At 40.9% G+C, this 24,484-nt stretch overlaps 1 protein-coding gene across 1 annotated transcript; it reads right to left on the reverse strand.

Moving 5' to 3' along the window:
* Positions 1–1,526: 1,526 nt before the first annotated feature.
* On the reverse strand, positions 1,527–16,173 carry LOC128401054 (butyrophilin subfamily 3 member A2-like). Its single transcript, XM_053363942.1, is given in 14 exon segments — positions 1,527–1,877; positions 1,879–2,405; positions 3,070–3,096; positions 3,273–3,293; positions 4,373–4,399; positions 5,192–5,218; positions 7,002–7,028; positions 7,874–7,900; positions 9,456–9,482; positions 10,225–10,323; positions 10,752–11,036; positions 11,878–12,234; positions 13,019–13,112; positions 16,062–16,173. Coding segments are annotated over 13 exon segments (1,671 nt in total). The 5' UTR covers positions 13,083–13,112; positions 16,062–16,173; the 3' UTR covers positions 1,527–1,721.
* Positions 16,174–24,484: the final 8,311 nt, after the last annotated feature.

A 24,484-nucleotide genomic window follows, 5' to 3' on the forward strand; every position in this document is an offset into this window, starting at 1 on the left:
CACCCCTTTCCCAGTTTCAGTCCCCCACAAATATCCACCAGTCTTAATCTAGTATTAGCCTGGAGACCTCACATCCGAGGCTCTTAATTCTCTCTCAATTCCTCTCTGCTGGTTTTTCTGATAATCCTTAAAATTAAACACCAAATCTCGGAAAAGCTCTGGCCCTTCAGGATCCATATTTCTTCCAACCAGTCCTCCATACTTAAAGGTGGGCCCCAAATCTTGTTTCTTACTCCTTTCAAAACCAAATGTCCCCAAGGCTCCAACCTCCACCTTAAGCAAATTTGTAATCCTTGGGTCTTCAGATCTCCACATAAGGAAATCTCTCCTTTTTTCCATTTCCAATTCAGGCCAGATTTTCCACATCAAGTTCTTATTTTCCTTCATTGCCATCATGTCAAACCTCAAGTCCTCTTTCAACATCTGCAGAATTACAGTTCCTCCTTCCTTTTCTTCAGGGACAACATATGTCTCCTTCTCCAAGTTCTCAATGTTGTCAAGTTTCTCTTTCTGTTCAGTTGGATAAACTTCCTGATTCAAATCCTTATCAGGTTCCATGATATTGTTTACAGTTGAGTCCAGAGTTGTAACATTTATAGCCAAAACATCAATTTGGCCTTGTAACTTTCCCAAGAGAACAAAGACTCTGTCCAATTCAGCCTGAACTCTCCCTCCTCCAGCCATTCTTGTAATGTCCCAAAACCCCCTCTAGAGGGATTTTGGTTTCTTAATGTTCATTCCAGTTCAAATCCAAAAATCCAGTTAGTTTGTATCGGTTCTTCCTTGTTTTCAACAAATTGTAACAAAAATTGTAACAGATATAACCAGCAGAAGCAGCAGAAACAAAGTTCTCTTTTTCTGTCTTGACAGCTAATTTGACAGCTGTCAAGCTCTTTAGTACCTCATCAACAGGCTCTCTCGCGGAACACTCCCGGGTCCGGGAGGGTGACACTTCAGCTCCCAAAATTAGCTCTTTTATCCTCCAGCAAGATTTCTTATACTGCCAAACCGTGAAATTAAAGTCTTTTACCAAAGAAGGAAAAAAGAGGTTCTCTCGACCTTAGTTAGTAGGTCTTTGCTTTAACTTGTTTACAGGACGGGGAGGCAGACTTCCTTTTTACACCTTCCCCGATCGTGCCTAATTCTTAAAAAACTTTTTCCTTTATGATACCAATTTCCGTAGTACTCACGGGTTGTTACTTTTAGAGTCCAATTGTTCCAAAGAAGAAGTCAGCACTCTCCGACCATGGCAATGCGGCTTCCCTCTGCAGGAGAAGCAGTTGACTCTCAGCACCGCGCCGCTCACCCTTTCCCCCTTTCCGAAGCCTTTAAAAAGGCTCCTTCGCGGGCCGGGGGCGCAAATGGTGCCCGCCAAGTCACCAGGTTCACAGGCTTCAGTGCCTGTGATTTCTGAGGGTCCCCACGTCACCGCAGTGGCAAGACCCGATCCTGCAGAGCCGATTCCCTCCGGAGCTCAGAGGGAATCCACCATTAGTCGATGGCGCTAAACCGGAAGTCCCTAATTTAAATTTATTTACAAATATGACAAAGGCTCATACACAAAAATGAAGAAAAATATACGGTATGGTGGTTGAGTTGGTGCCATAAATGTACATCCATAGCAATGGTGTTGTTTTTTTTTTAAAAAAAGAAATAAATAAAAAAGAAATGGCAAAATATCCACCAGTTCAATTGTGCTAGTGTGGACAGTACTGTTTCCATTATTCTATCCTCCTTGTGAAGCTTGGGCATTTCATGCCAACAGTTCTTCCCTGAGAACTCTTCTTTTCTATTAGAGATCCTTTAAAAAGCTTACAAAGCTTTTCTTTTTTTTTAATCTTCATTCGCTTGGGACCACTGTTTTCTGAACCGCTGCTTGCTTTTCTTTAATGACTTGGGACCACTGTTTTCTGAAGCACTGACATAAGCTAAAAATGGGTACAATTTGTCACTGGATTTAATGGGGATAGAATCTATAAGGAAATAGGCAACTCTGGAGTTATAAAATGAGATTTCCCATTTTTCTTGATCCAGTAACAAACCAATCACTGAATAAGACACATTATGAATCTTTTCAATCTCTTTCTCACATGGATTGAAAAAGAATTTTCCTTGGCTGCTTTTGAGAGCCCAGCAGCCTTCCCCAAAGGACTTAACAACCTTTTTCTCTTGGAATTTGTCCCTTTCAGCCCGAGTCAGTACCCCTAGCTCCCAGTCCAACCTCTCTCCTACCTCCACCTCCCAGTAGTGTTTCCCAGCAGCATAACCTTCTTTCCCCACAAAAATCTGAGTTCCCATAGCAGTTTCTTCTTTCCCTGGGGGGAGAGTTTGAAGGCTGGCTCTCTCTTTATCCTCACTGATGCTGATTTCTGGATGTTTATAATATGAATCCAAAGTGACAACAACTATAAGGGAAGCAATCACAGGGAGAAGGGAAACAATTTTTAGTTCAGGAGCAGTAGATGTTTCAATCTGCTGTAGAAATCACATTTTATTTCATACCTGACCAATTATAGTTACTGCACAACTTGGATACAGAAACTTAATTTGTTTGCCTATATAGAAATGCCAGCACACTTGTGGAGGAATTCAGTACAATAAGAAGACATGGCTGTAGAGGTGTTGTCATCACACCTTCGCCTGTTTCAGAATGTTTTTGTTTTGTTTTTAATTTTACATTGTGGATCTATTTTCTGCTCTGGGCTCTTTTGAGATTAATAATACTGCACAGGAGAAAGAGCTCAAGTGCTGACTTCTCTATACAGACAGCCACATGCAAAGTACAGTCCTAAATAAATCTGTTAGCTCAGTTCCTCTCTGGTCTGTGTGCATGTCAGCTCTGCACTTTCATACAACTGGAGCAAGGATAGGACAGTTTTAGCCGCCCCGATGTTGAATTCTGATTGCCTCAGAATTAATTAAAACTATGAAAGCACAAATTGAATTAATCCATTGCTACTGTGATGTTTACATATGAAAAAGGACCACAAGTGAAAAGACACTGAGTGATGACATTTGAATCATGTATGCACATCCATGCATTAAGCCTAATCATGACAGTTTCCTTACCTGCGTATTGCTGAGCTCTTCTAACCTCTACAAGCAGAAGAGAAAATTGATCAGTCATAGAGAACAGAGAAACATCTATGAAACAAGTGAACAACCCAGAATTTTTCAGAATTGAATAAAGTGATTTAGACCCAATTAACATACTAGAAAACAATACTTCAGTACAGAACAATCATTGCCTCATCAAAAGCCATCTGCCTTACCCAGTTCATTGAAGATTTGACCTGAAGTGAAAGAATATTCCATTTAGTGATATCATTGTCAAAATATATGGGGTTGCACATCATGACAAACTTAGTCCACATCCTCAACTTATATTTATTATTATTCCATGACTACCCCTAAAGCATCCGCAGTTTGTTAAGGATGCTGAAAGCTGTTAGGAGACGCCTTATAGAGCTACAATTCCCATGGTGGTTTAACCCTCAATCCTCTGGAAAGTGCAGCTCTGTGAGGGTGATAATAATAATAATAATAATAATAATAATAATAATAATAATAATAATAATTTATTATTTATACCCCGCCCATCTGCCTGAGTTTCCCCAGACACTCTGGACTGCTCCCAATCGAGTGTTAAAAACAATACAGCATTAAACATGTAAAACTTCCTTCCGATGTCTTTTAAAAATAGGATAGCTGCTTATTTCCTTGACATCTGCTGGGAGGGCGTTCCACAGGGTGGGCCCCACTACTGAGAAGGCCCTCTGTCTGGTTCCCTGTAACCTCACTTCTTGCATTGAGGGAACTGCCAGAATGCCCTTGTGCTGGACCTCAGGGTCCGGGCTGAACGATGGGGGTGGAGACGCTCCTTCAGGTATACAGGTCCGAGGCCATTTAGGGCTTTAAAGGAAAAGTGGTTGTGTGTGTTTCCTCACCACTCCCAGCACCCTTAACAATTAACAGTTCCAAGATGCTTTGGGGAAAGCTATTACTGATAAAGTGGTATAATATTGCTTTAAATGTATGGTGCAGATGTGATCTTGGTCACACTTTGGTTCTACTGAAATTAAAGTAAGAAATTAGTCATGGTGACTTATTTGTCCCATTGATTACAGGTGGACTAAGTGCAACTAACTTAATCTGGATCCAACCTAAGAAAAATATTTTGCAGGGTAAACTCATAATACTATTATATATTTGGAATTCTATATAGTACTAACTATACATGAAATAAATTCTGATCCAAATTGCAAAATACAGTACTTTCTCCTACCAAAATGCATGCCACCGTCCTACTCCTTCCCTGTTAATTCAATCCCCAATCCCTGCCTCCAAATCCATACATCAAATTTTGTCTCACCAACACGGTGTTCTAGTTCCAAAACACCTATAAAGGAATGACTTGAATTAATACAATGAAGAGTTAAGAAAATAAACGAGAAGAAGCAAATGACTAAGATGTGAGGTCAAGCTACACAACTGAAAATCCATATAGGTCATATGTTGCTTTCAGTGCATGCCAGATGCAAAACCCACAGTGCTGCTCCCCTTGATCCCCCCCCCAACAACCCCTTGTTCCTTGCCACTGCCAGGCATCCACCACCTGGTGCTCCCCACTGCTGGCTGTTCATCTCCTCCTTCCCCACTGCATCCATGTCCCTCCTATATATATCTTGAAAACTGTTATTATCACATATAAACTTTTATGATAATGAGTTATTTTACTGCCCCAAGAACAATGAATGATTCATCAGCTCAACATAAAGTAATGTTATTTATTTAGCAGTCAATTGGTGAGCCTGTTCCCCATGCTCTTTATTCTACTAGGAACATGGATTCGTTTATTTCATTTTCTATTTTGAAAATAATTTTTATTAATTTTTAATTTTTATTAAAGCTTTTCGTGGGTTATAAAAGTAGATGAATTGTCTCTATATTCAGGTTGCAGAGTGATTTTGAAATGTATATCCAATCCTTCCTCCAAAATGCCTATCTGGAGATCTGGAAGAGAGAGAAAAACCCAAGGGCTCTCTCAGCGCCAACCCAAGTCTGCTGCTGGCCTTTGGTTGTGTATCAAGGAGCTGGTAAGAATGGCTCACATAAGTGCAGGAAAGAAGCTTGCAGTTTATCAAAGACTACATGCACTTTGTGGCTACTTATTCATTCAAAGGACACTCACTTGCTTGTCCTGTGCGTTTCTCAGCTTCTACAACAATAAATGAAAAAGTATATCTTAGCACACATGTACCCAGCTTTTCATTCAGTTCCTGGGATACTTAGTTTAATTTGATCAGAACACTAGCCTGAAGCAGCCCATCCTCCATTCATTGTAATTTTATAGCCTCTGTCCTCCTTTTACAATTGTGCAGATTACCTTCCTATGGATACCTGTATGATGTGTTCTATTTTCATTATAAAACCTGCTGTCAAAACCACACAGGGAAGCAAATTCCTTTTAATTTAGCTTGTGCCCAGCACAAAAAGAACCCTATACAGTGGTACCTCGGGTTACATACGCTTCAGGTTACATACGCTTCAGGTTCAGACTCCGCTAACCTATAAATATTATCTCAGGTTAAGAACTTTGCTTCAGGATGAGAACAGAAATCGTGCAGCAGCACAGTGGCAGCAGGAGGCTCCATTAGGTAAAGTGGTGCTTCTGGTTAAGAACAGTTTCAGGTTAAGAACAAACCTCCAGAACGAATTAAGTTCTTAACTCGAGGTACCACTGTACTTATTTGTCCATAATTTGGAAGATTTCTTTCCCAGAAGTACTTCTCTCATATACACTGTTTTCATATATGACTGTAAAACAACAAGGCAATTTATGTGGCATCTTGTTAGCTACCTCAAACGGAAAGCCTACTCTTGCAGAAACACTACAGCAGTCTTCTTTTTACTTTTGGAAGAATTCATCCCTCTTGAATGGGGGAAAAAAACCTATGCCTGACAATTTCATCCACTTCTGCCAAAAATAAAGATTAAATACCAAAAGGAAAAATAAGCAAAGTTAAAGCTTTCTACCGAGCACAGAGGACAAAAAACAAAATCAACATCAAAACAAAATCTTGGGCCTCTTTGCCTGTAATTTGGCAGAAGTTATTCCCTCTGGAAGCACTGGCTGTGCTCCATTGGATGTGCTCCAAAAGGCATGTTGTGGATCTGCCCAGAGACTCACATGGGAGAGAGAGGAAAGTGATGACCAGCTCATCAGCCAAGCTCAGGAGAGCTGTAGCCATGGGCAGAGGGGAGAGGCAGTGGGGAGGGGGATTGGGCTGCAATCCTGCTGGGGTGGAAACTGTTCTTCCTGACTTAGCTTCTGCATGAGAGACTTCTCTCTAGCAGTGGATCTGAAAAAAGCAGGAGGCAGAAGATGGCTTTTGGCAGATCTGCCGTGAAAATTACTTGAGCCAGTCAATGCTTCAGTTGTGACCATACATAGGCAGTGGCAGGGCTTGCCCACGATGTTTTACCACTTGAATTCCTGGTACATTATAAGGCGCATGTTAAGACCAGAGCAATACATATATTATTCTCCCTCTTTTTATGCCCCCCAACATATAAACAAGATCACATATCTCCTCCTTGGCTTTCTCTTCTCTAGCTAATGGATCTAGTTTATCTTTTACTTTTTTTTGATATTTCTGGAAGACCCTTAACAGCCCAACTCCAAGTTGTCAGCATTATGGAATTTGAAATGCCTCTTGCAGTTGTCAATTTGAACATGGTTCCAGGAGTAAAACTTCATAGCAGTACGAAATGCCTAGACAGGAGATGAATCAATGAACCTATACTGCAGAAATATGATATGATAATCTTTATTGTCATTGTCCCATACAGAACAAAGAAATTGAAAAAATCTACATCAGACATTCAAAAACCAACAAGCTTGCTATCCCAGTTGGGCTTTTGAAATCTTGCAAGAATAGAAGAAATCCCGCCAATATAAAAAAAGGGAGCTTGAAAAAAGGGAAACTATCTCATCCTACCTATTGCTTCGATTACATGATTTCGGTCTGAAAAGAGTGATAGCAAAATGTTAGTCATACACACTCTATACATACAATTAAGTATGATTAATCACGGCTTTACTTGCACCGATATAGCTAAAGGGGTATCTTTTGTGGGGAGTGTCCCTTCTACTACTCTGCCTGTTAGCTACTATTGCCAACACAACTACTATTAATAATACAAGTTATGGTATATAAAGCATTAGATCAGGGGCGTAGGAAGGGGGAGCGGAGGGGGCGGTGCGCCCTGGGTGCGACTCTGGGAGGGGTGACAAGATGGCCCCTGCCTCCCCCCAGCTGTAGAGCAGACGAGGGTGCGCGCAGTCCGTATGGGCTGCCACTCTTGTGTGCCATCCATACGGGATGCTGCTCACGCGGCAGCCTGTACGGACTGCGCATGTGCAGCATCCCGTACAGTCACCGCACATATGCAGTCCATACGGGCTGCGCTGCCCCGGGTGCCAGAGAGGGTTCCTCCACCACTGCATTAGCTTGGCAAGGTATCTTGAGGATGTGACAAGATTATTCCCTCCTTGCTCAACCCAACCTCTGCTTTGAATTGTTTCAGTCACCAGGGCTACTGTATGACCATCCAGTCATATAGCTATTCCAGCTCATTAAGTTTTGCCAGGTAATAAGATCATTTTAAAAAAAAATTATTCTGTGGTTTACTCATTTATTGTGGTTAAAATTTTCCTATTTTTCTCCTGCTACTCTTTACTGGGCTTTTTAAAAAGTGTTACTGTTAGTCAGCCTGAAAACAATACTGATAGGGGGAGGCATATGCTAAAAATATAAACAATTATGGAACAGTACTATAGAAGAAGTGAATCTTTCTTAGAGGCATTTACCAGCTTGTGCTTCAGTCATCTGTTTTTCTGCAGAAAACAAGATGCATTGCAACATTATTCATTTATTTACTGAACATTATATGCTGCACTGTATCTGTTTAGAAAGATTCGTAGACCACAATCATAAAGCTTTTAAAGTGATGCACACACTGAAACTATTGGTAAAACTCAGCTAAACTCAGTTAAAACCCACAAGACTGATTAAAAAGTATACAAATGATAAATATCACTGAAACAGAGCATAGATAACTACGTAAATATATATCTGGGGAGACTTGCTGAAATCAAGAAGTTTGTAGCACCTGTGAAAGTGCAAGTTCTGTGGACTGAAACATTCAACTTGGCATGTAAAGTGGTTCCAGATCGTTAATGGCTTTACATACTAATAGTAATACCTTCAATTTAGCTTAGTAACAAAGTTGCAGCCAGTGCAGCCAGTATTGCAGCATTCTGCACTGACTGCAGTTTCCAGATCAACCACAAGAGAAGTCCTGTATAGAATGAATTACTAGGGTCTTGGCATTTCCAATGATTGAACTCTTGTGGTCAAGCTATCACAGTTCAGGAATGATTCTAGCTGTGGCACCTGCCCAAGGTGATAAAAGGCACTCCTAGCCACCAAGGTCACCAGGGATTCAAGTGGCAATATTTAAGGTAGGTGTCATTTCCAGAAAGAGAAAGCATGCATTTAATGCTTCTCTCCAAAACAACCAGAAATTAATTATAGCCATTGTGGATTCCCCCACTTCTTGGTTACATCTAACAAATCATAATCAAAGTAGACTCACTATAATCAGTGATCTTATTTCAATTGATCCTACAGATCTCAGCAGGAAGATGATGTCTGAGCATGACTTCATCTACCAGACCCTCCAAGTGTCCCTGTTTTCCAGGGACGCCCCTGATTTAGAGAAGTCGTCCCAGTTTCTGATTTGATCTCAGAGTGTCCCACTTTTCCTTAGGTTGTCCCTATTTTCATTGGAGAAATGTTAGAGGGTTTGGAGTTATTTGACTCCCAAGCTGTCTGAAGGCAATCCTGTATAGTTGGTTGTTTTTTTAATTTTTGATTTTTTATTGCGTTTTTATATATGTTGGAAGCTGTTCAGAGTGGCTGGGGCAACCCAGTCAAATGTCTGGGGTATAAATAGTAAAATTATCATTATGGAATGGGGCATTCCTATTTTCATCAGAGAAAGGTTGGAGGGTATGATTTTAATTGTCCATCACTTAGAGACATCTTCGATACTCAAAATGTATCTTGACTGCCCGTCATCAGAAGATCAGATAGCAAAAGTGTGAATATAACTAATTTACAGAAAATATGAATACAATTTTAAATCAACAAATAATCATTTTAAAAGGCAAATGAAACCCCAGAAAAGCTAAATAACAGAATATTTCATGGTTAGCCATAGTTGAATAATAGGGCTTGATCCTCTGTAGAGGTGGAATTTGTTTTCATCCAAGGAAAGGAAAATAGACGTGCCAGGAAATTTGATTTTGATCCTTTATACCTCATTAGTGAACTCCCTGTCCCTTACATAAATGATATGTATAAAATATGTCACTGTCAGTTACTCACCATACTGAGATAACTTCTGATACTTCTCTGAAATAAATATAGCAAATGATAGAAAGACAATTTATTTATCTGACAGTCCTTATTTCTCCTAATACACACATTTTTGAAGGCTATTTTCACTAATACAGTGGTACCTCGGGTTACAAACGTTTCAGGTTACAAATGCTTCGGGTTACAAACTCCGCTAACCTGGAAGTAGTACCTCGAGTTGAGAACTTTGCCCCAGAATGAGAACGGAAATCGCACGGCAGCTGTGGGAGGCCCCATTAGCGAAAGTGCGCCTCAGGTTAAGAACGGTTTGGGGTTAAGAATGGACCTCTGGAACGAATTAAGTTCGTAACCCAAGGTACCACTGTATATGCATTTTTTTGTGTACACTTCCCCCTAATATATTTCAGGTTGAAAAAATGAATCACAAAATTCAATAAATTTGCATTTTGGTTCACGTCCTGGTTTGCTGAGTTCAACATAGGTAGAACCACATTAAAATGTAAACTGCACTAAATTTTCCAACTACGGTATCTGTTAGGGAAGTGACTCTGATTGCCTGAAGCAGCTTTTGAACTATGCTCATTTTAGTAGTTTAAGGAGCAATTACTGGCTGTAGTAAATACATATTGATTTAACTGGTATGTACCCTATTTCTTCTCTGTATCTAAGAACACATCACTCATTTTAATAAACATGGGTACAAAAAACCAGAAAGTTTCTGTAACAGTTCACATCTACAGTTTAATGAGATTATGAAAATGGCAGATTTAATACTTACGTCTGACTTTGTACCCAGCACCAACAAGAAGGCAGATGAAAATCAACAGAATGATTAGGAAGGGTGCTAGCCAAGGGGAAGTGGCAGGATAAAGGGCATCTGAAACACACATTAAAATATCAGTTACAGCAAAACTAACCTAACCAGAGTCTGATTTTGCCACTCTCCTGCACTGCCCCAAACTCTCCTGAACTTCCCATTTTGGGAGGAATTGGCAGAACTGAGCGGACGTTGTGCCAATGGGGGGGGGGTGTGGCTTCAGCTGTGACCTGCCTGCCTCTCTGGTGAATAGTGGATATGGGAACCAGAAGACACTTTAGCCATTACCCCAGATTATAACTGATGAAATGTTGCTGAGCAGAACTACAGTTCTGGATAATTTGGATAATCCATTCAAAGAGCCTGGTGTACTTCAGAGGCATCAAAATGGAATAAATTTCCCAAACCTCTCTCTTCTTATAGTACTTGTACTGAAAACACAGTGAAAGCATTTAACCTCTTGGCACTTTTGCTTCACCCCTGCTCACCAGAAATCAGGATTCTCGATTCACTTTCCATCTCTAGCAGTTGGTTGATGATTTTGCAAGAGACTTCATGGTCAACTCCTGACTCTGTTGTAATGGAACTGGAAACACTGAGGTCCCCTGCCTTGGTCTCTGTGATTGTTGTGTCTGACTGTTTACTTCGAACTTTCCCTTCACTGTCCAGCCAGAAAGCCTTGGGCTTTGGGTACCAACCGTTGGAGCTGCAGGTGAGGCCAATCCCCCTGCCTTTATAGTCCACCAAGGCAATGGTGGGCTCGGTTCCTTTTGCTGCACAAGAAGAACACCACATATTAATTTGCCATTGCTCCAAGTATCATAGAACCTGTCTAGAGTTTCTGCACTCTGACCAAATACCAGGAATGATGCATTATTACAGTCATTATTACAATACACATTTTGTGACAAGCTACTGTTCAAAATTCCTTTTTTGTGTCTACTGTATTGTCAAGCTACAGGACGATTGGTCCTGTCAGTAGTGCTCATGGGTGTGAAGAGATGGAGAAGTCTGAATGAGTGAGTCACTGACCTGGGTTCTACAGTTTTAAGTTTGACAACTTGTATTTCTGAAAATGTATGCTTAATATGGCCCACAGCACATGGCGATGTCCCTGCCTCCTCAGACGTGCTCAAGAAGAACATCCAGGAGTTAGGTGTAGGTGGTGGAGGCAGCAAGGCTTGGCTGCTGCTGCTGCTATTCTTCATGTGCTCCTCTCTCTTCTGCAGCCATGCATCTTGTGCCAAGTGTCCATGCATACTCTTAATCCCATCCTCTGCTAGAACCCTGCCCACTTCCTTTTCTTCCTCTGCTCTCCCTCCCACCACAGAGCCATGGAGAAGGAGGTTAAGTGGCAGACCCACACACACACACACACACACACACCTACCACATATGCAAAAAAAAAAAGCAATTGGCTTCTGTGGGCTTGAAGCCTGTAAGCTTGATGCAGAGTCTTCTAACAACATGGTATTCCCCCAAAGGTGCTCTTGCCTACCTGGAGATTCAAGTCCTCTTTCTGCACCCTGGAGTGGGGCAGGCAAACCTAGAGACTCCAGGTCAGCCCCAGAGGTTTGGCAACCCTAATAATAAGACTAATAAGAATAAACTCACCTGCCAAAACCAACTCAACCACCACCTCCTCATACCAGTCTCCAAGGAAGACTATACAGCTGTAGTTTCCTTGGTCAGACAGCAGGCTTTTCTTCAGAATCAGAGACATGTTTCCTTTACTAAGATCAGTATGGGAAAGCTCAGCTCGACCTCGATATCTGTTATCCTGTGTTTCTGGCCTGTTTTGACCATAGTAGGATTTCACATCAATTTTTTCTGAGGATTTATCCAAGATCCACTGGACCTGCATGCTGGTGCTTTCTGGTATGCTTGAAGTAGTTAATTGACATGGCAGGATAACTTCTTTTCCAAGGAAACCAACTATAGGGTTTTCGGGTGGAATGATTGCAAATCGACCTTTGGGGAATAAAAATAATAATCAAAAGTTCACCTTAAACTGACCACTACTGGCAGTGATTCCTCCATGGAATTCTTTTTTGGGGATGGAAAGATATGGCACCCATGTAAGAAATGTAAGATTCTGCACTCAGGCAGAAAAAACCAGCTTGCCAACAGTACATGTGAAAAGGATCTAGGGGTTTTAGTGGATCACAATCTGAACATGAGTCAGCATTGTCATGCTGTAGCAAACAAACAAACAAACAAACAAAAACCAATTCTAGGCTGCATCAACAGAAGTTTAATGTTCTGAGGAAGAGAAGCAATAGTCCCACTCTATTCTGCAGAATACTGATGAACTTCCAGATGGTAAGAGTTGTTCAACAATGAAACAGATTCCCTCAGAAAGTGGTGGACTCTCCTTTATTGGAGGTTTCTAAGCAGAGGTTGGGTGGCCATGTGTCACTGATGTTTTAGGAGAGGTTCCTACATTGCAAGAGGTTGTACTAGATGACTTTGGAGTCCCTTCCAACTCTTGGATTCTATGATTCTAAGAAGCATGTTTTGCTCAGCTGTAATTTACAACAGTTATCCTTTCAGTTATCTTTCGAACCAGAACCTACTTTTAACCCAAACATGCATTTGGGGATTCATTTCGTACTCTTTTATCACAAATTTGCATGGTGGGAGTACCCATTAGTGGGTTCTGAGCCACCAGTTGAAGACCAGTGCTTTACACACAAGCATTACCTCAGAGCTGAACTGCTCACTGCAGTAAACCTTACAAAAGTAGCTTGCTTACCTACAGTTAGCACATGGGAGATATGCAGAAAGATCAAGATGCAAACAGTCGTTGATGAACACATGGATCAAAGATCTGAAGAATAGGACTATACCTGCCCAATTGTTGGAAGGAAGAAATAAAATATAAAATTGCAAGATCCACTGGTCACCATTTATTAATTACTGTCAAGAGTTATGTCTACTTTATTTAAATAAATATAGACATTTTTGTATATTAATCTTCATGTAATGTACTTTGGCTTTGTAAAACTTAGTTTATGCTATATATACCAGGAATATACGAGGAGGATAAAGATTTGCATAATACAGTGGTACCTCGGGTTAAGTACTTAATTTGTTCCGGAGGTCTGTTCTTAACCTGAAACTGTTCTTAACCTGAAGCACCAATTTAGCTAATGGGGCCTCCTGCTGCCGCCGCACCGCCGGAGCACGATTTCTGTTCTCATCCTGAAGCAAAGTTCTTAACCCGAGGTACTATTTCTGGGTTAGCAGAGTCTGTAACCTGAAGCGTATGTAACCTGAGGTACTACTGTATATACCATTCCTGGTATATATTATGCAAATCTGTATCCTCTTTTGCAAGTGGGTCAGAGGGCCATATTCAGTACATGTTTTGTTATGTTCTTCCTGGTAGCCAAGCTATTTTTGAAGTATATTTTTCTATTTTTTTATACTGATTATCTTGTTTTGAAATATATATATATATATATATATATATATATATATATATATATATATTGCATTTATCACACACCACTTTTCAGTCAATGTACTTGAGGTCATTTACAATTTTAAAATACTGTAGTAGGACACAAATGTAGTGACAGTGACCTCTCAGGCTGACAGACAACTGATGGCATTTGCTCCTGGCCTTGGCTTCCTTGCTATCTCTCAGCGCAGATGGGATTTTAATAGCCCCAGAGAAGGTGAATGAGCAGCTACCCCAGTAGTTTTCTCAGGCCACTGTTAATTCCCATCAGGAGCTGATGCGCCAGTGACCCCTAGCCTGGGCATCCCAGTTTCTTATTTTCCTCAGAAACTAGGACACCAGAAGAGGGGATGCTTCAATGATTCTGTCAAGTCAATTGGGTAGTTTTGTCAGAAATCAGTGATATGGACTCTCTAGCCTGGGCTCACTTGCTTTTATGTGTTAATATGGATAGTGATTTTTTGATCCTGCATTTGATGTGTATTGCTTTGAGAACAAAGTATATGGGGAAATGGTACACAAATAAAGTGACAACAGTACTGGTAAGTCTTTCTTCACTTTCCTCTAGAGTTGGAAGCAACTTGAAAAGAAGATTGCTACATATATATATATAGATGCGGGTGGCGCTGTGGTCTAAACCACAGAGCCTAGGGCTTGCTGATCAGAAGGTCGGCGGTTCAAATCCCCGCAACGGAGTGAGCTCCTGTTGTTCAGTCCTTACTCCTGCCAACCTAGCAGTTCAAAAGCATGTCAAGTGCAAGTAGATAAATAGGTACCGCTCCGGCGAAAGGTAAACGGTGTTTCCATGCGCTGCTCTGATTCACCAGTAGCGGCTCAGTCATGCTGGCCACATGACCCGGAAGTTGTCTGTGCAGAAATGCCAGTTCCCTCAGCCTATAGAGCGAGATGAGAGCCGCAACCCCAGAGTTGTCCATGACTGGACCTAATGGTCAGGGGTACCTTTAGGTAAAGGTAAAGGGACCCCTGACCATTAGGTCCAGTCGTGACCAACTCTGGGGTTGTGGCACTCATCTCGCTTTATTGGCCGAGGGAGCCGGCGTGCAGCTTCCGGGTCATGTGGCCAGCATGACTAAGCTACTTCTGGTGAACCAGAGCAGCGCACAGAAATGCCGTTTACCTTCCTGCTAGAGCAGTACCTATTTATCTACTTGCACTTTGACGTGCTTTCAAACTGCTAGGTGGGCAGGAGCTGGGACTGAGCAACCGGAGCTCACCCCGTCGTGGGGATTCTTTACCTTTACTTATATAGTATACATTCACTCCCGTGTCCCCTTTTTTTCTACTCCTCCACAAATATGTATATTTGTAATTTATTATTTTAAATAAAACAAAGGGAATTATATCTGTGTAAATGAGGCATGTATAGGATTTTACTTTTATTTTTATATAATACACTTATGTTCTTACCCTGTTTCAGTTTAGATCTGATAAAAGAAATGTATTACATATTTAGTAAAAATAAATAAATTCAAAAGCCATCTACTCTGTCTCTGTTGTAAGTGGATGGATCATGTTTTTTTCCACATCTTGTCAGCATTTCAGGAAATCGAACGCCCTGCTCCAATATTGTTAAACCACAATACTAAATTTTCAAAGTCGCAGGTAAATTGTGTTGTGCGGCACCATGTATGCATGTCACACAGTTACTGCTCTGTTGGTCACACACCACTCAGTGGTTCACTTTCCTCATGTAAATGTTGATACAGAGCTTTTCACAACACAACATATTGAGGTATAAGAAATATTCCCATAATGGGAAACTGCATCCTCTGAAGTGAAAAACAGGTTTTGTAGAAAGAGTCTAGAATTGGCTGGTAATACATATGTACTGAAATGAAAGACTATATGGGAGATCCATATTTAATAATAGAGCTTGAAAATCAGGAAAACCTGAAAAGCAGGAAAAGTGAAATATCACTTGCCAGTGTAAAATGGGAGTGGCAAAGAAGCAGCCATTTTATGTCCATTACAAATGAAGGAATCAATGACCAGTATTCAGGCTTGTGTGGCTAGGAAGGATCTCTGCAGAAAGGAGCATGCTGCTTTCATTCTTTTTTCTTTCAAACACACACACACATTTATATTTGTAAGCTTACATTTTGCATGGAAGCCCCTGAAATTTACTATTACAAGTATACTTGCAAATGTGTCTTGAAAGTTTCTAAATGAGGGTTAACCAATCCTATATATATCCTAAATGGAAGCAAGGGAAAAGTCTCTCTCCTTTCACCTGACCACCAATTCATCTTTAAACAAACACATTCCAATAACTGAAAGAATGAAATGTAATTCTTGAAATATTTTTTCTTACCTTATTAGCAATCAGTGAGATCCGTTCAGTCAGTTACTGTACCTTGCTCCCACTTCTGTTGGACCTTTGTTACAGGAGTTATATTTGTACTTTCATTTTCCTGCTCTGCATTGAGATAAGTAACTGCCAGCAATTTGTTCTACAGTTAATGGATATGACATTCAGCACCTGCCTTCAAAGGATAAAGGAGTGCCCTATGCAAACACTATGCTTGTCCCATGTAAACCCTATGCTCCACAGATACAGTGGTACCTTGGGTTACATACGCTTCAGGTTACAGACTCCGCTAACCCAGAAATAGTACCTCGGGTTAAGAACTTTGCTTCAGGATGAGAACAGAAATCGTGCTCCAGCGGCGCAGCAGCAGCAGGAGGCCCTATTAAATAAAGTGGTGCTTCAGGTTAAGAACAGTTTCAGGTTAAGAACGGACCTCCGGAATAAATTAAACTTTTCTGTTCTCATCCTGAAGCAAAGTTCTTAACCCGAGGTACTATTTCTGGGTTAGCGGAGTCTGTAACCTGAAGCATATGTAACCTGAAGCGTATTTAACCTGAGGTACCACTGTACTTGTAGAGCTAATGCAGTGGGTGGCGCTGTGGGTAAAACCTCAGCGCCTAGGACTTGCCGATCGCATGGTAGGTGGTTCGAATCCCTGTGGCAGGGTGTGCTCCCGTCATTCAGTCCCAGCTCCTGCCCACCTAGCAGTTCGAAAGCACTCTTAAGTGCAAGTAGATAAATACGTACCGCTTTCTAGCGGGAAGGTAAACGGTGTTTCCGTGTGCTGCGCTGGTGCAGGCTTGCCAGAGCAGCTTCGTCCCGCTGGCCACGTGACCCGGAAGTGTCTCCGGACAGCGCTGGCCCCCGGCCTCTTAAGCGAGATGGGCGCGCAACCCCAGAGTGGGTCACTACTGGCCCGTACAGGCAGGGGTACCTTTACCTTTACCACTGTACTTGTAGAGCTAATGCAGTGGTGACAGGGCTGCATTTGAAAGGACAGTCCTATATGAATGGCTCTCTACCCCAAGACTGGTTTAAACATAACCTTAAGAAGGGAGAACAGAGACCTTGAAGTACTGCAGCAACAATTAGCATCAGGACAACAGCCCGACACACAAGTCTCCTGGTCACAGACGTCCATTCTGTGATGAGCTGTGTTGAATTTCAATTTAAAATATAGCAATTATTTCTAAATTTACGTCTATATGTAATGTATAAATCAGAACATGCAAAATGATGCCCTCTTTTCCTGATTTGTTTATGCTACTAACGTTAAAGGAGGAGATTCAGCAGGGTATGCAGGCACACAGCTCATTCATTCTAAATCACAATAGACCAGGCAATCTGAATTAATGCAGTGAATGTGCAGCTTAGCCCTGTTTATTGTCTTGCTTGCTACAAATCTCCTTCTACCCTACTTCTGCTTCCTGCGGTTGTGCTGCTGTAGAGGCTCCATGGTGTTTATTCTCTCTGTGCTCCTCCTAGTGGTTATTCCTCCTCTGGTCACTGCTGTGGATGCACAACCTGTCTGTTTCCAGGCACTGCAGTCATCTGCAAGGGATTCCCATGTGGCAGGGTTAATGTTGGCAGCCTTCATCTACAGACATTTGATGTACACATCTGCATTTACTTTTACATCCTGAGATTGAGAAATGGCATCTGTCAAGAGCACACAATGTCAAGTTCTCATGGGCTTTCCTTCTGGAGGTATGTCTCATTGTGCCACTACCAAAGGGTTCTTTAGAGCAGGTATAATGGAAATGTGAGCACAGCCCAAGGTGTACTAGCTACTTATGAGGTAGAAAAACACCTGAGCCCTTGAACTGGTAAGCGGTGGCTTTGCAGGGAGGCTCCACTGCCCCCAATGAGATCTGCTGGTGGGGAAAACCAACAGCTCTCTCCACTGACTGGAATTCAGGGTCCAAAATCTTCTGAAGGCTACCAGGTTTGAGAAGACTGGTTTAAATCTGTATGACAGATTTAGCTGTGCCACTCTCTTGTAGTTTACCAGTTCAGTGGTACCTCGGGTTACAGACGCTTCAGGTTACAGACACTTCAGGTTACAGACTCCGCTAACCCAGAAATAGTACCTCGGGTTAAGAACTTTGCTTCAGGATGAGAACAGAAATCGCGCGGTGGCAGTGCAGCATCGGGGGGAGGCCTCATTAGCTAAAGTAGTACCTCAGGTTAAGAACAGTTTCAGGTTAAGAACAGAGCTCCAGAACGAATTAAATTCTTAATCCGAGGTACCACTGTATATTTAAATCTCTGCTTCTAAAAACACTCTGTCTTTTGTTATGGTATAAGGCTTTTCAGTAGCTCCACCTTTTCACCGTCCATCTTTCAGATACATGGTTCTCAAAGTTTCCTTCAGAACTTTTATTTTCTTCACCTTTGCTCAATGGTAACATGACATGCCACACACCCAGTGACTAAGAAGGCTTTCCGCTAAACTGCTGATGAAATCCAGATATGTGCTTATGGAAGAAGATTTACAATGGGCAGCTGTAATATATATGTGACCTGTGGACTTGTTGGATATTGTTGGGGGTGTGTGTGTGTTATTAGAACCACTTTGTATGAGGTTAAGAATGGACTCATTTCCTACTCGGCTTGTTAAAGTATTATCATTGTCATTGTTTTGTATTTATATTTCAAACTTAATGATTCTACACATTTTGAAAATGAAACAGGGGCACCCACATTTAAGGTAGGGGCTTCAGCGCACTCTGGGACTTCCCAGGTATGCAGAAGTGGATGTATTTTATATAAAACATAAAATGAGAACTGAGACTATTCATTGGCCATCAGGACCATGAGGTTGTCAGTGGGGAAGCAGAAATAATCTCTTAAACCCCTAACACTTTAAGGGATCCTCTAGGGAGAATTATGGTGGGATGACTACCAGAAACTGTTCCCACATAAACAGCAATGGGGAGGGGCTGTTGCCCCTGAACCTAAGCATTCTGAAGGATGAGAAATACAAAGGTGTCCTTTTCCTTCTCACAAGCCCTAAACAGCACTATAAGCCTAAAATTAGGGGTGAGGTTTACCTTAGATACCTTGCTGTGGCTTCCCACTTATTCCTTCTAATAAGGAGCTAGGAAAGCCATGACTCAATTTGATAGGAGAGTGCATAATTAGCATAATTACCTGCATGTATCCTGAAATCTTCATTGGGTTCTGTTTTCCAAGTGCCCCTTTCTTAAAAAACAGAAATGAGGAGGATGAATCAACATCAACCAAACTAGCTGAAGCCTGAGGAAAATCAACTCAAAGCACTTTGGGTAGCATTAATGTAACACAACAGGAAATTTCCATTCTTGATTCACCAATAAAATTTGGATTTTCATTTGTAGTTTTCTTACTGAAACATAAAGGTCCCTGGCATCATTTGGAAAGAAATTATTCACCTGGTTGTTTTTATCCTTGTTCTGTTACATGCAAGAAAGCTTTCTTGTACTTGCTCTCGATATTTTGCGCGTCAAACCCCGAAACCCGCCCCCATGGAAATAAAGACACAGTGGACACAGAATTTAGTTTAAAGGTTAATGGGCAAATTTAGGCCACAACTTTATTGAATACACAAGTGTGACTGGCATTGGCTTGGGCATTGGTATCTAATGACTATAACTGGCTTCTGCCCACCCAGCCGGGAGCCTGACCAACCAGCAGAGAGAGCTCCATTAATGGCTATTGATTGGTCTGACTCCTGGGGTTCCCGGGGGTCCTGGCATGGCCCTAGCCCCTCCCCAGACTTTGGACGAGATCCAGACCCCCGGATTCCTTTAACAGAATACCCTATCAAATGGAGGGGCAGGTCATGGCCACACCTCCCCTCCCACGTTCCCCTAAACCAATGCCACACAAGCCCCGTGCTTGTTGCCAATACCATCATACCTGCAGCCATTCCTTCAAGCCATCAATACTCTCTGCCAGCCAGACATCAGGGAGATGTACACCATCAGCTCAAAACAGAGCAACCTTGTGACAGAAAATGCCTGAGTGGTGGATCACCCCACCACCCAGCGCCAACACCTTTCTTGCCACTGCCTGGTCAACAAACTTCCTGGCCCTATTTGTGGCAACCAGGGAGCAACTATCTCGCCAACAACATTGCATGAGGAGTCACGACCAAATAATAGTCAGTTGAAGAAAATTAGCCAACAGCTCGTCCAAGTCTCTCCAGAACTGCCAATCGCATCCGAGCCAGACTGTGAGGCTGCAGGTTAGGACCATAGCTGTCAACTGTTCCCTTTTTTTTAAGGGAAATTCCCTTATTCTGAATAGGATTCCTCGCAAGAAAAGGGAAAAGTTGACAGCTATGGTTGGGACTCCTCCTGTGAATGAAAATGCTGAAAGGGGTCATCAAATTCAGAAATGAACTTAGACATGGCCTGAGGGTTGCTGGACAAACCTGCCAACACAGATCCTAAATGACCAGCAGACTACCCAGCCACAGGTGAATCCTGGCCACCTGAGACAGACTGAATAACGAGTCTGTGTCCTCCTGAAGCACGCCTTAAAACCTGATAAGGTCCTGGGGCCGCTGCCTTCCTCTTTGGAGCCATTGTGAATAGTAAAATTAATTAATTAATTGACCCAGTTGAATTATCAAGTAAATCTCTTCCCTCCTGCTTATTTATTTTCCTATTTATTTATTGATCCCAGTAATAATTAAATTAAATTAAATATTTTAAAAAAATTTTTATAACACAAATATTTTATTATTAAAATAATTCAACATTAATACAAAAATATTACAAATATACAAACAAACAAACATACATACATTTCATACAATCCTTAAAAATACATACCCACACTCAATCCCACAGATACTTGCTTTTCCCACCACCATCCCTCACCCCTCACCCCACCCTTGTGTTAGACTTCCAATCTACTCAATTGCAATTTCTTTCCACTTCTATTACTTTCTTTCACACACTTTTAAACCAATTTTCTACTTCTTTTTCTGTTACACATTGTTATCCATCTTATTTAGTATTTCAGTATTTATAACAGAACTTGTTTATTCTAATAGGAGTTCTGATTTTTCAATATGATTTTGCAAGTATCCTTTAAACACCTTCCAGTCCTTGTCTATCTTCTCTTTTGAGATCCTTCCAATTCCTCCCATTGTTTTAGATATATTGTAATACTCCAATAATTTGGCAAGCCACTCTGTTTTTGTCGGTATAATACCACTTTTCCAATATAATGTCTTGTCTTCTTCCTTTAGACTTCCTGGTACTATTCCCAATAGAAAACCTTCTGATGTTTTCCTAAATGAATATCTGAACATTTTTTTTCATTTCATTATATATTGTTTCCCAAAATTGTTTGATGTTTAAACAATTCCACCATATATGCATCATAGTACCTTTTTCAGTGTTACGTCGCCAGCAGACAATTTTTATTCATTTTTGCTATTCTTTCAGGTGTTAAATACCATTTATGTTGTATTTTAAAGTAATTTTCTTTCAATATATAAAACATAGTGAATTTCATATCTTCTTTCCACTATTTTCCCATTGTTCAAGCATAATATTTTTCCCAATATATTGCACCCATTTAATCATGGATGCTTTAACCAGTTCATCCTTTGTTTCCCACTCTAAGATCAGATTACAGTGGTACCTCGGGTTACATACGCTTCAGGTTACAGACTCTGCTAACCCAGAAATAGTGCTTCAGGTTAAGAACTTTGCTTCAGGATGAGAACAGAAATTGTGTTCCAGCAGCGCAGCAGCAGCAGGAGGCCCCATTAGCTAAAGTGGTGCTTCAGGTTAAGAACAGTTTCAGGTTAAGAACGGACTTCCGGAACGAATTAAGTACTTAACATGAGGTACCACTGTATATAATTTAGATATATATTTTTTATTTTTCTTGTATTAAATATTTATTGAATTTAGATATTTCTTTTTCAAATGCTATTTTATCTTTCACTAATCTATACTTAATTTGAATATATTGGAACCAATCACTAATATGAGCTTTAATTTCTGTATAAACCTTTAATTCCAATTCTCCATTTTCTTCTTCTTTAATACAGTTTTATAAGTGGCCCAATTTTCTTTCATATTTAATTTTTTCACTGCAACAATTTCTGCCAGCGATGCCAGCAAGGAGTTTTCGGTTCTAAGAGTCTTTTATATTTCTCCCATATTTTATATATAGACTTTATGCCCTAGGAAGCCTTTATGTACTTTGACTTTCTCATCTATTAGATAGGCATGCCATCCAAACCTCATCTCTACTCCCTCTAAATCCAATACATCTGAACTATCTAATTTAATCCATTCTTTTAACCACGTCAGACCCACCGCATCATGGTATAACTCCATGTCAGGGAGGCCAAATCCTACTCTTTCCTTCTTATCTATCCTTATTTTATGTTTTATTCTTGGTTTCTTCCCTGACCACAAATTTGGCCAAATCTCTTTTCCAATTTTTAAAACATTTCTCTCCTCCTAGTATTGGCATACTTTGAAATAAAAACATCAACCTTGATAATATGTTCATCTTTATTACTGATATTTTCCCTAATAAGGATAAGTTTAATTTCCCCCCTACTTGCAAATCATTTTTTATTTCACTCCATGTTTTCCCATAGTTCTCATTACTTAAATCCATAGTAAAGATAAAGGGACCCCTTGACCATTAGGTCCAGTCGTGGCCGACTCTGGGGTTGCAGCGCTCATCTCGCTTTATTGGCCAAGGGAGCCAGCATACAGCTTCCGGGTCATGTGGCCAGCATGACTAAGCCGCTTCTGGCGAACCAGAGCAGCACACGGAAATGCCGTTTACCTTTCGCCGGAGCAGTACCTATTTATCTACTTGCACTTTGGTGTACTTTCGAACTGCTAGGTTGGCAGGAGGTGGGACCAAGCAACGGGAGCTCACTCCATCGCGGGGATTCGAACCGACGACCTTCTGATCGGCAAGTCCTAGGCTCTGTGGTTTAACCCACAGCGCCACCCACATCCCGTGAAGTGTAACTAGCCCAAGGTCACCCAGCAGCTGCATGTGGAGGAGCAGGGAAGCAAACCCGGTTCACCATAGATCCATAGATTCCCACTACTACAATTGGTTCCCCCTCTAGTAATATTTTGACTATTATAATCCCCCCGTCTTTATCTTCATATAGCAATTCTGGTTCATATTTGCTTTTAACATACATTACAACCCCCCTCTTTTTTCTTACATCAGATGCGATGAATTCTTTCCCTAACTTTGGTTTTACCAATAATATTTTATGCTTAATATTAACATGGGTTTCTTGCAAACAAGCAAGATCCCACTTCTGCCTCTCTAAGATACGCTCTATTTTCTGCCTTTTCCTTCTATTGTTTAAACCATTCATGTTCCAAGATAACAATTTACATTTCATTGTTTATTAATTAAAAATTGTAAAGTTAGTAGAAAGAGTTTAAGTTATCTGTGGTGGTAAAGGAGAAGAGTTTTATAGCAGTTGTTTGTCTGATTATTACCACTGGTGTAGTTCTTTATCCTTCCACCCTTTGCTGGGCTCTTTCTTCTTCTTCCACCTCATCCGATAGCTCTCCCTTTTTTCCTTCCTCATTTCTTACTTTGCTTTTCCCTCCTCCTAATTCTCCTCGGTACCTCCTCCAAAAAATATCTGTTTCCTCAAATGTCTCAAATCATCTTCTTTTTCCTTTGAAATTGAAGGAAATCCCCACTGGGTATTCCCATCTGAAGGTTATTGATTTGGCCCTTAAAGCTTTTGTTAGAAATTGGAATTGCTGTCTCTTTTTTATTAACCTTGGTGGGACTTCTCTCAGAATTATTATTTCTTTTCCATCTATGGTTAACTTGTTCTTACTCTTTGTTTGGAGGATCTTATCTTTCATCCAGTTCGATGTGAATACAATGATGCAATCCACCAGCCATTTGTTCACTTTTGCCTTTCTTGAGTTCACTCTGAAGATTTTCTCCGTTGGTTCTATTATGTCTTTTTCCTGTAAATGTAGCCACTTTGCTAAAATTTCAGTCATCTTCTTCCAGATATCCTCCCTCTACTCTTCTGGAATATTTCTGAATCTCAAGGTCTTCTCTTTTATCTGCATCTGTATCTTTGCTAGCGCATCCCCCAGTAGCTTCCTGGATTGCTTTTTGTTCTTCCATCGCCTTTTATTAAATTAAATATTAAATCAGCAAGATGTCTAAAAATGAGAGACCCCAACAAAAGACAACTGAAACAGAATCAAGCCTGCACACTGCCAAGAGAATAGGAGAACAAAGCTAATAGCTGTTAAACTGTCTCCCACTCAGACCACAGCCACCAAAATGGTGGTTCCTGCCCAAACAAATCACATAAAGGTGAGTTTACTACAATGGCAGTTCCCACTCTGTGTGCAACACAAATGGCAATTCCCTGCTCTGCACACACACATACATAACAG

This window comes from Podarcis raffonei, chromosome 13 (assembly GCF_027172205.1).
Source record: "Podarcis raffonei isolate rPodRaf1 chromosome 13, rPodRaf1.pri, whole genome shotgun sequence".
In the NCBI taxonomy this organism is placed as follows: domain Eukaryota; kingdom Metazoa; phylum Chordata; class Lepidosauria; order Squamata; family Lacertidae; genus Podarcis; species Podarcis raffonei.